The 16,286-nt window shown below is 37.1% G+C and overlaps 1 protein-coding gene across 12 annotated transcripts in view; it reads right to left on the bottom strand.

The window, feature by feature from the left end:
• Window positions 1-16,286, bottom strand: part of Chl1 (cell adhesion molecule L1 like) — a 195,654-nt gene that overhangs the window by 51,658 nt on the left and 127,710 nt on the right. For 8 of the 12 annotated variants that reach the window (XM_034511675.2, XM_034511672.2, XM_076940194.1 and 5 more), the window contains 4 exons: window positions 7,074-7,196; window positions 5,973-6,143; window positions 5,021-5,068; window positions 3,165-3,285 (listed from right to left, as the gene is read on the bottom strand). In XM_034511675.2, coding sequence (XP_034367566.1) covers window positions 3,165-3,285; window positions 5,021-5,068; window positions 5,973-6,143; window positions 7,074-7,196 — 463 coding nt within the window. The remainder of the gene's footprint in view (window positions 1-3,164; window positions 3,286-5,020; window positions 5,069-5,972; window positions 6,144-7,073; window positions 7,197-16,286) is intronic. The other 4 variants (XM_034511674.2, XM_076940191.1, XM_076940193.1 and 1 more) reach the window with 1 other exon arrangement.

Raw genomic sequence — 16,286 nt, 5'->3', positions numbered from 1 at the left:
AAACTGAAGTCCTCAGGCTTGCACAGAAAGCATTCTTAGCTAACAGCCCAGATGTTTCTATTATCATTATTCACTTAGATGTATGATTAACGTAACCACCTCAGAGCAGATATAAGCAAACTCCTTACTGTTTTCCCTGTTTGAACTGAAAGGGTTCATTTGGTTAATATAATGTTGATGTGAATTACACTTAGAGGTGTTTAAGGTTTGGGGGCAGATAGAGATGAATGGGCTTCAGGTTCCCTTCAGCTTGGGAAAGCACTTGTGCTTTCGAGTAAGCTCTGTGGGCTTCATTTGCCTAACCTGAATGTGGGAATACTTGCAGCCAGGGAATGTCAGGAAGGAACTGAGTTAATGATGTATGTGACAGAATACTACCACTACGATTAGTGATTTTTTTTATTACTCTAGAAGTTGTGTGATTTTAAATGTCCTTGAGATAAATGTGAAGTCCTTTCAAAAATCTTTCCAATAATAATATTGTTGGAGAGGCAACAATGAAGATTCAAAGGAAGACCAGAGAGAATGAATAGCCCAACTCAAACCAATTATGTGGTGTGTGTGGGGGGTGGGGGGGGAGGAATCTCTTCTTCTAACAGAGAATCAGGAATCTTAGTGTTGCGAAGAACAACTCTGTGCAGATATCCATTTGCTTTTTTTAGTATGCCTTCCCCAACAGTTTTGTCTCTACAAGACAAGTGGATATCTTTGTCAGTGGAGGACAGTCACCTTCAGAAGTAAATGACAGTGTTGGCAGGAAATGATGGGGAAAGTCTCTAAAAGGTTTGACTGACTCGAAGAGTTAAGCTGGACAGTGACAAAGTCTGAAAGAATTTAATGCCCACTACTACAAATCCATGCTGACATCAGGTGGTTGGTTAGCCATGAGTTGCAGCAGATGGCAAGGCTTTGACCTTTTCAGATAAAAAGACAGACCAGGGCTCGAGAGAAGGCTCATCAGGTCAGAGCACTTGCTCTTCTGGCAGATGACCTTGGTTAATTCTCAGCATCGACATAGTGGCTCCCAAGACTCTAAAGTCCTATTGCCTCTTCTTGCCTCTGTGAACACCACACTGGGACGTGCACACGCATATCCACAGTCAAAATACTCATGTACATGAAATCAAAATAAATCTTAAAAAAAAAAAAGCACACAGAGACCAAACTTTCTCCATAAAGGCCATGTAACAACACATTGAAATAATTTATCATTGAACATTGGTGATTTAAGGCTGATAAGCTAGCTGGCTGAAATGAGAAACAGTCAAAGTCTGGAAGTTGTAACAGTAATTAAAATCCTTCCTTTTCTTCACAATCTAATTTAAAACAAGTCATTCAAACTTTTCACTGAATTATGAACAGAGGTGGATTTTATTTTTTATTTTTACTTTTAATTACCACTTAATCCATTTCAAATTCTATCTCATTAAAAAGACTCCCTTATAAAATATTAGCATCTGAAATGCATCAACTGGAAGATGGAATGCCCTTTTCTACAGCATTACTGATGGGAGAGTGTCATGTCCGCAGAAAGACTTGTAGAAACAGTGAACTCCTATGACCATGGCCACAGTTATATGAATGTACAAGTCATTCAGAGAAGGCAAGTATTTTTAAAGATGACAAAATATCAACTGAAACTGGACTCTACTAGATGTGAGAAGGTGTCAGTGGACCAGCTTTTGATGTGTGTTTCCCCTAAATCTCATCATCTGGACATTCTTTTGCACAAAAAATGTATTTTATTTTATAAAAAAAAATAGAGTGTTGGTGTGAGGTTTTTATTTACTGTGTAAAGATTGTTTCCATTTTATATGAATGCTAATTTCTGAACCAACAGAGATTTTGATTACAAGCCGAACTTTTTTACTGTTAGGCATCACCTGTCTTGGTGTTTTATAAACACCCCTTCTCTCCCTTTCTGATTGGTAAAATAAAAATATGATAGCCAATCACAAAGGCAGAAAGTAGAAGGTGGGACTTATGAGAGGAGACAGGAACCCTGAGAAAAGTGAGATGGGGAGTTGGGGGGCAGGGGGATTTGCCAGGGAGATGAAAGAAGAAGCAGGCAGGGGATAAGGAAAGTTAACTAACAAACATGTAAAAAAAAAAAAAAAAAAAAACTTAGAATAAATAGGTCAACAAGTTACGAGCTAGTTGATAATAAGCTTAGCTGTAAAAGTCTAGGCATTCATAATAAATATAAGTCTCCACGTTTTTATTTGGGAGCTGGTGGTTCCACACAATAGAGACCTTTGGAAATTAAAAGGAGGGTAGCATAAACTAACAGATTCTATTAAGGCTATCAGACCACTGAAATAATGGAGCCCAACGAACTGTGAGCTTTTTTTGTTTTTGTTTGTTTTTTTTTGTTGTTGTTGTTTTTTGTTTTTTTGTTTGTTTGTTTTTTCAGGAATCTTATGCTGAGAGAAGGGAAAGAGGGCAGCCAGAGGGGAAATTTGTGTTCCCTGGAAAGAGATTTCACACAGGTCTAACACCTCATCATACCACTTTACTAGATGAGACTGAAGTCCAGGCAATGATTGATGAGGCAAAGAAGGTATGTGGGACCACACCTTGCTGGGATTTCTTCACTGTGCATATCCTTGGATGTCCATTTAAACTTTAACCACACTCCACAATCAAAAGTCGGACCTGAAAGTGGCCTCCAAATCGTTTTATCCCTCTGCTCAATATGAGCATCTTGAATAGTGTTTTTCTGTTTTAAGTTAGACTCTTTTAGATGGTTTATTGAGGAGAGTTGGTTAGATCTTCCTTGGGGTGTAGGCCATAACCTCCTATAGTAGTTTAACAGTGGAATTAGCACTCTAAAACTGAGAAGAAAAGCACAGCTTACAGTAGATGAGTGGCTACTAATGAGCATGCTCTAAGGACAGCAGTAGCCCATCTGCTTCACTAAGGTTTGCATTGGTCCCTGCACTCCCGATGCCACAATGAAGACAAGAACCTATAAGTCAATTTCAATTGCAACCTTAATTCTGTATAAGGAAGCAGAAATGTGTTTCTCCAGAGAACACAAATGATGTTTATAATCTTAAAAAAAAAAAAAAGTAACTTAAGAGCATGCACGCAGCAAAGTCTTGACTTCTCAGTTTTTAACACACTAGATGGAATAAGGGTTGGGCAGAGGCCAGGGTACTCACAGGCCCTCCGCAAAACACTCGAGCAACAGGGTATCTCCTACGAGTACAGTCCGTTTGGATGAACTTCCGATTTGAGCAGGAGGCAGCAAAAGTTTGGGTTTCCTTTGCTTGATGGAATTTGCTGGAAAAGAAAAAAGAAGAGTCAATGCCCTATCCAATAAAGGTTGTAAAAACTCTATGGTACCAGGTCGTTCTAAAAGCATGACTTCTCATTCTTTTATGTATATATTTTGGTGTGCTTCTTTTAAAAAAGCCTTCTCTCATTCAAGGAAGCATGTATCTCTAAGTTTCTTTACCAATGTTTTTAAATGTCATGATGTGTAACTCCTGTGCCTTTTGAGAACTCGAAGCCTTATTTGAGACAATTTCGTGAATTTACCCTCAAGTTAACTGGTAGTCTGACTTTGTATTCTATTGTTTCACCATACCTTGACATTTTTGATAATTATATATCTATTTAATTCATTGATCAAAGTATTAGATAGGTTTCCTTCTAAAAAGACAGCTTCCTTCCTCTGGTACTTTATTGAAAATTCAGACTGACAAACTTATAGTAGATATCAGGCAGCCATAAATATACTTAGCTCTTCAGTAAATTTCTTCTGGTCTCAGATCCTTAAGGATACCTAATGTTCTAGAAAATGATTCATAATACATCTAAGTTTGGAAAGTATAGATTGAAATGTTTAATTTATTCTTTTATTAGTAATTTTAAAATATAATGAAAAATTAGGACACGTCATTCATACTATACTTTGATTTCATTTCCAAATGTGAACATAGTTTTTCATAGCTAGTGCTAATGTGACTGTATCATTTTATGAAAGAAAATAAATAACTAGCTTTCTATTATCAGAAGAAAGGAGTGTAAAATACAGGACGCCATGTGCAGTCTGCTTTTCATTTTCTTGAATTAATTTATATATCAGAAATGATTTTTGAATATGTAGTATATGCCATGGGTTTTCTTAAGTACTTGAAGACATATATGTACATAAATAATCTTACACAAAATGATGTTGGGAATGAGACAGCATACATGAGATGTCCTCATGTGGAGTGCTTCATTCACTTCTGATGAGATCACCAGTATATCAGAAATCCAAGTGAGGCCCCTAGTCCACACAATGTTAGGAGTATGTATTTCATCTGAGTGTGGTTTGCAATATAGAAAACAAGTCTATTATGTAACTCAGGTTAAAACTCAAGGATTATAGATAAAATGCAAATTCTGATACATGCTTTATAGAAAAAAAATGAATAAAATTTAAAGGGTTCCATAGACAAAAAAATAAATAGACTAAAAACTGCATTCTTTCTCAGTGAGATTGTATAGTGGTTCATAAACTGTTCTGACAAGTCTTACAAGTAAAAATGATTCACTTAACTTTCTTAAACCCAGAGTTTCTCTACTTTTTTGATATTAGCCATGTACTTTCTCTTTCCTTATGTAAAGCTATCAACCTTCTGTGCTGTGTGAGCTATTAGGAAAAATCAAAGTAATACATCACTACATACCTACGCTTACAGCTATATGTAAAACTACAGATATATATTTATAAGTTAATATATATGCTAGTTTTATATATGTGTTAATTAGATATAATTGTATATTACACTTAAAGATCACATCCACACATACATACACATACATATATACATACACATACACATATCCCTTTCCATAAACTCTAAAAGACTGTGGATAAAAAAAAAAAAACCTTCTATGCCAAAGTGTTACTCGACAGAAATACTGGCATACTTTCTAAGAAATACTCTAATAATTATAAAATGAGGTGACCATGAATGACCAAAGGTAAAACGATATGCCCAAATTCTGCATATGGCCAACTTACCCCGGGAGCTAATTTCTGTGGATGAACTGGAATCATTAGCATGCTTTACTGAAATAAAAAAGATGGAAGAAACTAATACAAACATAATGGTAGATGTTGACATCAATAAAGTAAGAAAACTCATGTATTTATTTATGGAAAAATTAAAAGATGAAATATAGCCATGCCCATTTGAGTACTGTCTATGGGAAATATATATATATATATATATATATATATATATATATATATCAAAAAGTTGTGAAGATACAAGTGATTACTACTCTATTACAAAGATTTCAGGTTACTGGAAGTTCATAAAATAGACAACAAACATCATATGCACACAAAATAATGAAACAAATTAGACAGCGAAATGGTCATACCAACCTTCTGCTCTACCAGGGTCAATTACTCAGTCTGGAAGCTGCTAGGATTATCCTTTGCCTTTGAATCTTACCACTTCATCTCTCACTAATTACTCCTTCCCTTTTGGGAACCCAGACAGCATCAAGTAGGAAACAGAAAATCAATTCAGATAACTTTGCCAATTTGGGGAGGACAAAGAAAACCCTGATGTGATTAAATAAAAAAGAAGAATAAAAATGGTGATTTTCTTTTGACTCAATTTTTGTCTCCTTCATTTCCAGCCTGCTGATTTATCCAAGGTCACGGTGAGCCCGTGCCCAAGATGTGCTTTTTGTTCACAGAAAATGAGTAGATTCTGCAGACATGAAATGAAACACATTTGTACTGTGACTTGAGATTTGATTTTCTGGCTGCCAGAGACAGAGCTACAGCGGATCTGTAGCTGCGGATGTCTACATCATCTGTATGAAGTCTCTAGAGTTAAACAAAACAATGACAGAAAATACCAACCAGCTTTAAAATGGCTTCGGAGAGAAGAATGAAATGATACATAGATTTGCATTCAGCATGACTGAGGGAAGAATAAATTATTTGGAGTACTTACAACTGTTCACAGTTAGTTTCATGGGCATTTTTTGTACAATCGTTCTTAATTTTGGAAATGCAGCAAAGCAACAGTAATCATTCCGACTGTCTTTTTCTTCCACATTTGCAAAGTACAGATCTCCTTTTTGGCTCATGTACACTCTTTGATCTTGTTCAATGTGTTCTAATTCTGCAAGAGGGAAAAACACAACTTGTCACTGAAATGGGCTCCTCCTCCTCATGATGCTCCAAACAGAAAAGAAAAAAAAAAAAAAAAAAAAAAAAAACAATGAAATCCTTGGGTATCTCACAGATAGATTGCCAGTCTGGTATTTCATCTCTCCTTACCAACTGATCTCTTTCTTTGCTTTGGCTTTTCTAAAAGCTCTTCAGTTCAGATATTAATCCCCTCTTATTTTCTATGGGTGATGTTTCTCTGAAACGAAGTCCTCAAAAGTGATGCCTGCACCATTAACCACCCCGCACTGGGTGTAGCTATGTACTTCTAGGGTGAGTGAAGGCTTTGTATTTTGGCTGCAGCCAAGAGCAGCTTCACCCACTCTCCTCTAGATGCGGCACAAATATGATTTTCTTATGCAATGCAATGAGAAAACACCCAGAGGGCAGTGAAGAAACAGGTGATGAAACAGGCTTTTCAAGGAGTTTCATGCTAGGAATTACCAAAGCAAGAAAAGCAAACACAAAGGCTGACACTGACCATTTTAAGTCAGTGCTTTTAGCAGAAAGAATTAAGCTAAAACAGTAATACTAAACCAACAATACAACCCAATTACTTCAACTCTGACCTAGCCTGTGTTCCAAAGGTAACGACTGCAGAAGGCAGGTTTTTCCAGGCATGTTCTATCATATGACTACTCGCAACCTGTTCAAATACTGTAAAATCAAGAGACATGATGATCTTCCAGTGTCTTCACATATACACTCTAGTTTATACTTGGGAGTAAGAGTAGAATTGCAAATGTATCTAATTTTGAAGTCTATTTGATTCTACAGTTTAATCAATCATATATGAATGATTGCTTTCATTGGTTTCATTGTGTCATATACATAGTTCATGGAATTAAAGTGACTTTGATTGATGGAACAGAACATTACTTACCAATATTCATCCAATAAATGTGCAAAGGTGGGAGGCCTTTGGGAGGGTTGCAGGGTAAGACAATGGAATCCCCTTCTTCTACATCAATGGGTTCAATTTTTTCTTTGGGAAATTTTGGAACACCTGATAAAATGATCACCATGAAACATTCATTTTTAATGTAACTTTAATATGTTCTATGTTATTAATAACTAATGACATTCCTATTATAACTAGAAACTAGAAAATTGAGCATCCCCCTGGTGTTGTTCTCACATCTATCCTACAGAGAAAAATACTATTAAGAATCTGGCATAAGGAGGCTGCCTGAAGACCTTCTCATCTTCTTTTGTTTCTCCAGTTCCAATCCCCTGGCTCTACAGCAGAAAGCACTTCCATCTTTCCTCCTCCCATGTCCCATGGATCCCACAGGTCTCCTTCCATTCTTCCTCCCCAAATCCCTTGCTTTGTCCTAGACCCTAATGCAGCAGGCATGCCATGCTAACCCAAGGGCTTCTCATCTCAGAGCAACAAGTAGACTGAAGGCAGACCCACAGGTCTCCTACAACTCCTGAGATCCAAACCCCAGTTTCTTCTTCAGCTCTGTAGTAGGCTCCATGCTTTGCTCTTTCTTTTCTTTCTGATCCTATTCCCAAGGAATCACAATACCTTCTCTTCCAAACTTCCTTCTCCAGACTCACCCAGTTCCCCAATCTCCAACACCAGCAGCCATTCTCTATGCATATAACACCTGAGCAGGCCAGAAAAACAGGCAATACATGCCATCATACTCTCTGAAAATCCAGTGAGGAAACAGGAACCACGAAACTAAATACATACCCAACTAAGACAAATTCAGAAATTACCTAGACCTATAATCATCCCAAACCTAGACGCCTCGATACCAGCTTAAAAACACTATCAATAATAACCAAGGCGATATGTCTCCATTAGAGCTCAGCTACCCTGCCACATCAGGCCTTGAATATTTCAACAAAGCTAAAACACAAGAAAAATACCTTAAAACTAACAACATGAATACAATAGAGATTATTAAAGAGGAAATTAGTAAGTTCCTTATGAAATCTAGGAAAACACAAAGTGAGAGGAAATGAATATGTAAATCCCTTAAAGAAAGCCAGGGATACACACTACTGGAGGAAATGCATAAATGAATAAATCCCCTAAAGAAACTAAAGCAACATCGACATTTGAAAAACAAAATACACAACCTACAAGCAAACAGTTGAAGAAAATGAATAAAGCTGTTCAAGACATAAAAATGGAAATAGAATCAATAAGGAAAACAAATGACGAGAATTCTGAAAAAGAAAAACAGGAATTTGAACAGGAGCTACAGTGGAAAGTATCTTCAACAGAATACAAAAGATGGACGAGAGACTCTCAGGCAGTGGAGATAAAATAGAAGAAATGGAAATGCCAGTCAAAAGGAAACGTTAAATCTAAAAAAATTCTTGACACAAAACATCCAGGTAATCTGGGATACCATGAAAAAAAACAAATAAACCTCACAACCATAGTTCATTCTCTGGAATGCATCTGGTTGAAGGAGAAAACAGATTCCTGAAGTTATCTTCTGATGTCTGTGTTTGTGCTCTGATACACACACACACACACACACAGATGTAAAAAAAATAATAAATCATTAAAAGAAATTTCCGAATCAAAATATTGCTGCTTGTGCTATGAATGTTTCTCTGAGATGCACTGCAAACCACAGGATTTGCTCATTTTAGTTCCCACAGACATGGAATCATTTTTTCTCCAAATACTGTGATTTCTTCTGTTAGTTGGATGTTTCCTGTCTCTGGCTTTATTGCTAAGTCAGTGAATATGATTGACAAATACCCTATTCATGTCACTAAACAAACAAACAAACATATCAAAGCACACATGAGGCAGTGGGAACAGACAATGAAAAAAAATTTGATCACTTTAAAAAAAATTGCAACTCTAAGCTGCAAAGAGAATTTCAACTTGTGATCATGCCATTAAGCGCAATTTTAAATTAAATAGAAACAACACTGGAAAGGAAGGTTTCTAAAATTTTATTCTGCTATCTCCTCACACTGGAATCGTTACCCCAAGGAGCAAGTGTGGGAAGAAGGCAAGTCAGAACTGCAAGGAGTGGCAGCCAACACCATTGTTCTAAGTACATATAAAAATTACTTACATATGGATATTCAAAATGTATTCTGTCTGACCTTTATATAGCTGCTGTCAAATTCTGAGGAATTTTCAAATTTGCACTGTGGAATCACACAAGTTCTGATTCCAGATGGATTTAGGGTGACATCTAACAAGCAGCCCTGGCCTTATGGGATTTTTAAAATGAGTGTTCTACTTTTTTTTATGTTAAAGCAGTGATTCCTAAGAGATTACTGTATTTTTTGGAAAGCGAAAGCTCCTCATTTTTAATCTCAGTTTTGCACATGTCTGACCAGTCTCTGCAAAATTTATACTGAGAATTTCTGTCCCTTTTCTCTGTATTTCTTATGAAGTCCTTTGGCCCCCGTCCCATCCTCAGGCTTCAGAGCAAATTTGCTGGCATTTTGTTGTAGTCAGGTTCCAGCTGTTTACACTGAATTTTTTTTTCTGGCTAAATTTAGAAAACATTTCCAAGCTGAGCCCTGCAGGGGGAAGTGGACAGTTACAGAAGCACAGCAGCAGTGCAGGGGAGCTTCAGTGTCTTCAGCCTTTCAGCCACTGGTGGTTCCCTCTGGGTCATCCAATTTATGTGAGATTTTATTTGTTGACATTGGCTGGATATAGGAATTATAGGCATCCTTGAATCATGCATTTTCTATAGATACCATGACAGTCCTACTCAGAGAGGAAGGTTGTTTAATATTTTCAGTGTTAGCATGCCAAAGATGATATGATATGCCAGCGAATGCCCTGGCTTTGATTGTCAGGAAGTACTCCTTACACATACGCAAAATTAATAAATGTGTTACATACTCAAACCTCCAAATTCGAAGCAGTTACTTAGTACCACTTGCCTTACTGAGAACCAGTATACACTAGTATGGAAGTTAGCAGCCTGCTTGGACTTTGATGAATCTGTTAACACTCAGAAACAAAGGACAACATAGGAAGAGAAGCACACATAAGACAATTGAGGGGATATATGATTCTCTATCTAATATACAAACAATGAAGGGCTTAATGTGGGTACTCAGCTTGCTTAAAAGTAGAAAATTGATATTTGGAAATCTGCTCCCTCAAAGCATGTAGAAATGTCTAATGATTCAGACAGATAATACAACCAGTGAAGTACTCGAGTCACATCCTTACATTAATTAAGTCTACATTATGAAATTCCACTTCCCAAACTGTAAACATGTAGTTAGTTCAGTTGGTATCTAATCCATCCATAATATAAAGGAAAAGAAAAGACAATTAACAAGTCTACCAAGCCCTTAAACACACACTGTAAATCTTCAGAACAATTTGTAGCTGATGAAATGAGTATCAGGAAACAGGGAAGCTTATATGTCTCCTAATTTAAGGTCTCAGAGGGATATTAGAGAAAAAGTAATTAACTCTGTATTGTTTCATTATTATTTGCTGACCTCAAAACTTCTAGGTTTCACAATGGGAGAGCAAGAACATTTTTACAATGAAAAATCTTTACAGTTGTAAAAATGTTCTCTTTTGCTTTATGTTGCTGTGAAACATCATGAATCAAAACAATTCAAATCAAGGGGAGTAGAAAATTCATTGAGCTTATATGTTCAGGTCACAATCTATTATTGAGAGAAGTGAAGACAGGAAATCAAGAAAGAACTGAAGTAGACATTACAGAGGGATGCTGCTGATCAGCTATCTCTGGCTCATCTTTTTATCTGCTGGCTTTCCTTTATAGCCTGGACCTGGCGAGCTGAGGTGCTGCCCACAGTAGAAGACACCTCCCTGCATCAATCATCATTCAAAAACAATCTCTCACAGACATGGCCACAGACCAAGTGGACCCGGGCACTTGCTCAGTTGAGGTTCTTTCTTCCCAGATGATTCTAGGTTGTGTTGAGTTTATGAAGACAGCTAATGAGTACAATGTTAAATTGAATTCCACAACACAGTAGCAGTCATGAAGGCAATTTTAATTCATGAAGAAATGAGTATTTGAAAACCACTCTGGAAGTGACTAATTGATTCTGATTCACTGGTGATACCTACAGGATTATTTATGGAGGAAAGATACAATATGGTGAGTCTTAAGCAACAGCTCATGCTTCTGTGAGACAATTCCACTCCTTTGTCTTGGTCTTACATTTCCAAGGAGGCCTCCATCATCACAAAAACTCAGTCACCTGGATTAGACTTGACCCTGAGTAGTCTTCCTGCAAAGGGATCAGAATCCACCCACTCATCACTGTCTATTTAAGTGGGGCTTCAAACATGTCCAGAAATCCCATCGTAATCCAGCCTAGATGCAATCAACCTCCTATGTGAGTAGTGATACTGCAGAACTATTTGTACAATCAAATGAAGCACTTGACAATTTCTTCTTTTTCATTATTCTCTGGTGTTTTCCTCTTCATGTTCATTGTTCATCACATTGGATCAATATATAGTGCTTACTTAAGAATGTGAGTTCTTAAAGTCAGGAAGGTCTAAATGGAAAACCTTTTCCCAGAGATATGTTGGCTGCAAACTAACTTACCCACTTGATTCAAGATACAGCTAACCTATAAATGGAAACTCTGTTGGAGACTCACAACTCCAGGTGCTGTTAGCAATGTCTGAAAACACATCACTCTGATTCTCTCAATATTCAGAGGGAAAAAAACCCTCTCTTTACTTAACAAAGAAAACGTGTGACAAAAAAATATTCTGTGTCTGGAGCAGTAGTTCTCAACCAATGTGTCATGAACCCCACAGGGGTCACATATCAGTTAGCCTACCTATCAGATTTTTACATTATGATTCATAATAATGAAAAATTACAGTTATGAAGTAGTAATAAAAGTATTTTTATGGTTGGGGATCACCACAACATGAAGAACTGTATTAAAGGGTCAAAGTGTTAGGAAGATTGAGAACACTGGTCTAGAGGGTCCACTAGGATAAACTAGGGTATATTGGGATTATTCTATTAGATTATGATTTTCCATTTAAAATAGATGAAACATATGTAAATGATATCTTAAAATCTCAAAAAAGAGAAGAAATTTAGTACAGGTGATGACAGATCAGGTACACATATGGAGAAATTTGATTAACCACCTGAAGGATGATTAGTATTAGAGAGCCAGAGTATAGGGATTTAGATCATCAGTTTAAACTTCAATGATAAAAAGGTAAAAAAAAAAAGAGTTTCCATACACAAACACACACACACACACACACACACACACACACACACACACACTAGTCCCAGTCACAGGATATAGCCATTTTTGTTTTGTTTGTTATGCTATCTCCAATCACTAATGCTGAGGCTTGGGTAAGTATCATCCAAATGCCCAGGTGTTCAATATTAAGTCTCCATGGCCTCTGCCTAGAGATGCTAGAACTTCTGACAGGTGACGCCTCATATTTAGTCTTCAAGTTATTGGGAATGTGATCTCGAAGGGAAATATGGGACTGTGGTCCATGCTCTTGCTTTCTAGATCACAGTGTAGGTGGAGTTTACTCTCCCACATGTTTTCATCACAATGTGCTTCCATAATGCTAGCCCAAAGCAATAGTGACAACCTATCATGGACTTGGCAGTAGAAAACTGTGAACCAAATTAACCTTTTACTCTTTATAAATTGATTGTCTCACGGGTTTTGTTACAGTGTTGGAAAGCTGATGAGTACAACTAGGAAAATGGCTAGCACAGGAAGGGAGCCTAATAATGACTTGGTGACTAATTGACTCACCAAAACTCTGTGGCATAGACATCCTATTTAGGATTTGTCATGCATTCATAATAGATGCAATCAATCTATCTGTTGGGCCATTTCTCTTATCCTTTCCCTACCAAACTAAGAATATTATAAACATAGAAAACTAAGCATAAAAAAAAATCTTCATCACACCAGATAACAACTTGATAACTGAGAGATAAAACCTCTAAAACTAGAACCACTAAGTTTCTATCAAAAATAAAGGCAATTCCCTAGAGCTTAAGAAAAAATCCATTGTTAAGTGAGGATGCTTGAAATGGTCTTATTCAAGAACTCCAAAGGACTGAATGGAAGTTGGATGATGAAGTATTTTCAGGACAGCCTGGAAACAAAGTGTCAGAAATCTAATTTATTTTACACATTACTACAGCAGCAGAGAAAGAGAACAATTTTTTCATTAAAGCCCTGAACTTTGATTCACCATCTCTTAACTGCAACACTGCTATATTCTGGCCTAAATTATCCTCATATGATCATCATTTCACCAATAACGGTTCTTAGGTAATGAGAGAAAATATTTTTAAAATCTGTTAATTGTTGTATCTTCCATGCAACTGCCCCACTTCTTTCTTTGCAGTATGTCTGCCTTTCCTTTGTCTCCATAGCAACCACTTGAATTCAGGTTAAGGATCACCCAAACACTTTTTCTTTTACAATGTACATTCAATCTCTTTTTTTCCTATATTTCTAACCTCTTTTCAGTTAAAATATGTATAATAGAGATATAGATATATGGAAACATACACATAACAGTCTTCAGGCAAAGAAGAGTCAGTATATGTTTAGAAAATGTGAATGTAAATTTTAATTTCAGATATATTCTTTCTGAGGTTTGCTAGATCTATCGGAGCAGAAGCCAAAATTAGAGATGGCTGATTATATATTAGATGTTTTCATGATTCTCAGGAATAAGGTTCATGACAATACTTTTTGATCCAAAATTTATACACATTTCTAGCTGAATTTCATTTTAAATTTTAACGTGTAAATGCAGTTCCAAAGTATACATGACCCAGCTCTGCCCATTGCTGTTGCTAGATCATCTCAATCCATGAGCCCTTTCAGCGGGATTACCATGCCACATGTTTTTGTTTTGAATGCATAAAGAGATCATTAGTGAAATTAACTTAGATGACACAAAGGAAGACAGACACACAATAGAAACCTATATGCACAGTCCACTTGACCAAGAACATTACTGTCTTCCACCTAGTGTTGACCCTTGCCCATCTCAAGTCCATTAATGTTTAGTATTTTCTTGTTTTTCATTAAAATTTCCCTAAATAAAAATTAAATCCTTAATCAATGTCTCATTTGAGTTTAGAAACTTTAAACTGAATTAATAAAACAACACCATATGTATTTCTGTAAGATTTGCTTTTAAAACTCCTAGTATTCCTGATTCCCTATACTGCTGAGAAATATTTTCTGCATGAATACATGATAGTTTATTTATATTACACACTGTGTACTCCTCTCAGAAAAGAGTTAGACTTATATTAAAATTCTGGAAGGATGACTCGCCAGAACTTGAGTGACTTTGGAGAGGTGAATATTGCAAGGCCGGAACTGCACTACTTTATCCTCCAACTTTGTGTCTAACACCATTGTGACTATCAGAAAAATTCGTGTGTTGTGGCCCGAGCACCAAAAATGTTGCGAGACCTTTCTGCCCCATGCTTGGGGGCCAGAAATGTTGAGAGCCACTCTACCCCATGTTTGGGGGCCAAAATGTCCCGGGCCATTCTGTAAATGTTGGAACCCACACTGCCAAAGGCCTTAGGGGCTCAATTGTCCTGCACTGTCCCAAGCAGTTCCGGTCCACGGGTCAGGGTTCAGCAAGAGAGAGAGTGAGGACGGACAGACAGAGTGTGATTCAATCCCGTTTATTCTTCAGTCTCTCTTCTCCTCTCCAAGTCCCAAGTCTTGAGTTCCTAGTTCCTAGTTCCTAGTTCCTAGTGCCTAGTGCCTCCAAGTTCCAAGTTACTTCTTCCAAGTGCTAAGTGCCTAATGTCTAATCCCAAGCTCTTCCTCCAAGTGCCAAGACTCAAGTGCCTAATTCATACTCCAAGTTGTACTCTCTGAAGTGTCTGATTCTCTGTTACTCCAAATTGTTCTGAACTCTCCTGTCTGCCTCTCGCCTTTTATATGTCTCACTTCTAAGCCACGCCTCTAAGTCACACCTTTAATCATGCCCTTAGGTCTCGTCTCTAAATCTGATCTCTAAGTCACACCCTTAAGTTACACACCTTTAAGTCTCACACACCCAAGGGAAATTCCTGGGTATCTAAAGCAAGATGTTATCAGAGTGTGCTCAGCTGTTGTAGTCTGATGTAATCAAGTCTCTTGTCAGGGTATATGGCTCAAGATGGCTGCAAGGATGATAGCCGCCTTCTGTTGGCTCCCCACATTCGTGCAAGTTATCCAAAAAGATTCTTATCTTTCTTTAAACCAAAGATTGTGAATTTCATCAGACAGCATCTGATGCTTATACCAGAGATTTCCCACTGAACTTTAACCAACCTGTCTCATATGCCCAACAGCATATTTAAAAAAAATTTTTTTTGATTTACAGCTTTCTTTGTTTCATTGCTATAAAATGTTGTGAACTTTTGGCAGACTCAAATGTGGAATTTGGGCAACTTAGATCTGTGTTGTCAAGCTACTGCCAGTCACAACTGGCCATAGAAAAAACTTTCTCTCTCTCCCTGTGATATGAAAGCCAAGCCTTCCAAACAGTACATTCCATTGTAAGTGAATTGTTAGATTTGACATGTATGTGCACTATACATGTGTGCAAATAAATAAATGCATATAAAAGAAACACATGGATGTTGGCGCCTCAAAATCCCTGTTAAGAAAAAAAAAAGTTTATATACCTGGCCAAGAAAATAAAATAGCAATGTAGCAATGTGGGATCGTAGGTGAATGCATCTTTAAGGAAGTGGGGAAAAAACAATCTGAGATAAAGGACTAAAATAAGCCTTCATTGTACCTATAGCTTAACATGAGACTGTAACAGAAGAGAGGGCACTAAAGAGAGACCTTTTCACCCTTCACTTTGCTTGTTACACTACTGTGTTTTCTCCACTTGAAATCTTACTGTGTTGAACAATACAGAAATCTGAACTGAAGCTAACCCTGATGAAAAGAAATGAAGAGGAGAGGAGACCAGAGAGGAGGAGAAGGGAGGACACAAGAGAGGAGAGGAGGGGAGGAAAAGGAAGAAGGAAGGAAGAAAAGTACCTCATCCCATATAACTATCAAAGTTATGAAGTTGGAAACACAGTTCCAGGCCAAGAATGGTAGATTCTTA

This window comes from Arvicanthis niloticus, chromosome 9 (genome assembly GCF_011762505.2).
Source record: "Arvicanthis niloticus isolate mArvNil1 chromosome 9, mArvNil1.pat.X, whole genome shotgun sequence".
NCBI lineage: Eukaryota > Metazoa > Chordata > Mammalia > Rodentia > Muridae > Arvicanthis > Arvicanthis niloticus.
This window is presented reverse-complemented; position numbering and strand designations above follow the sequence as displayed.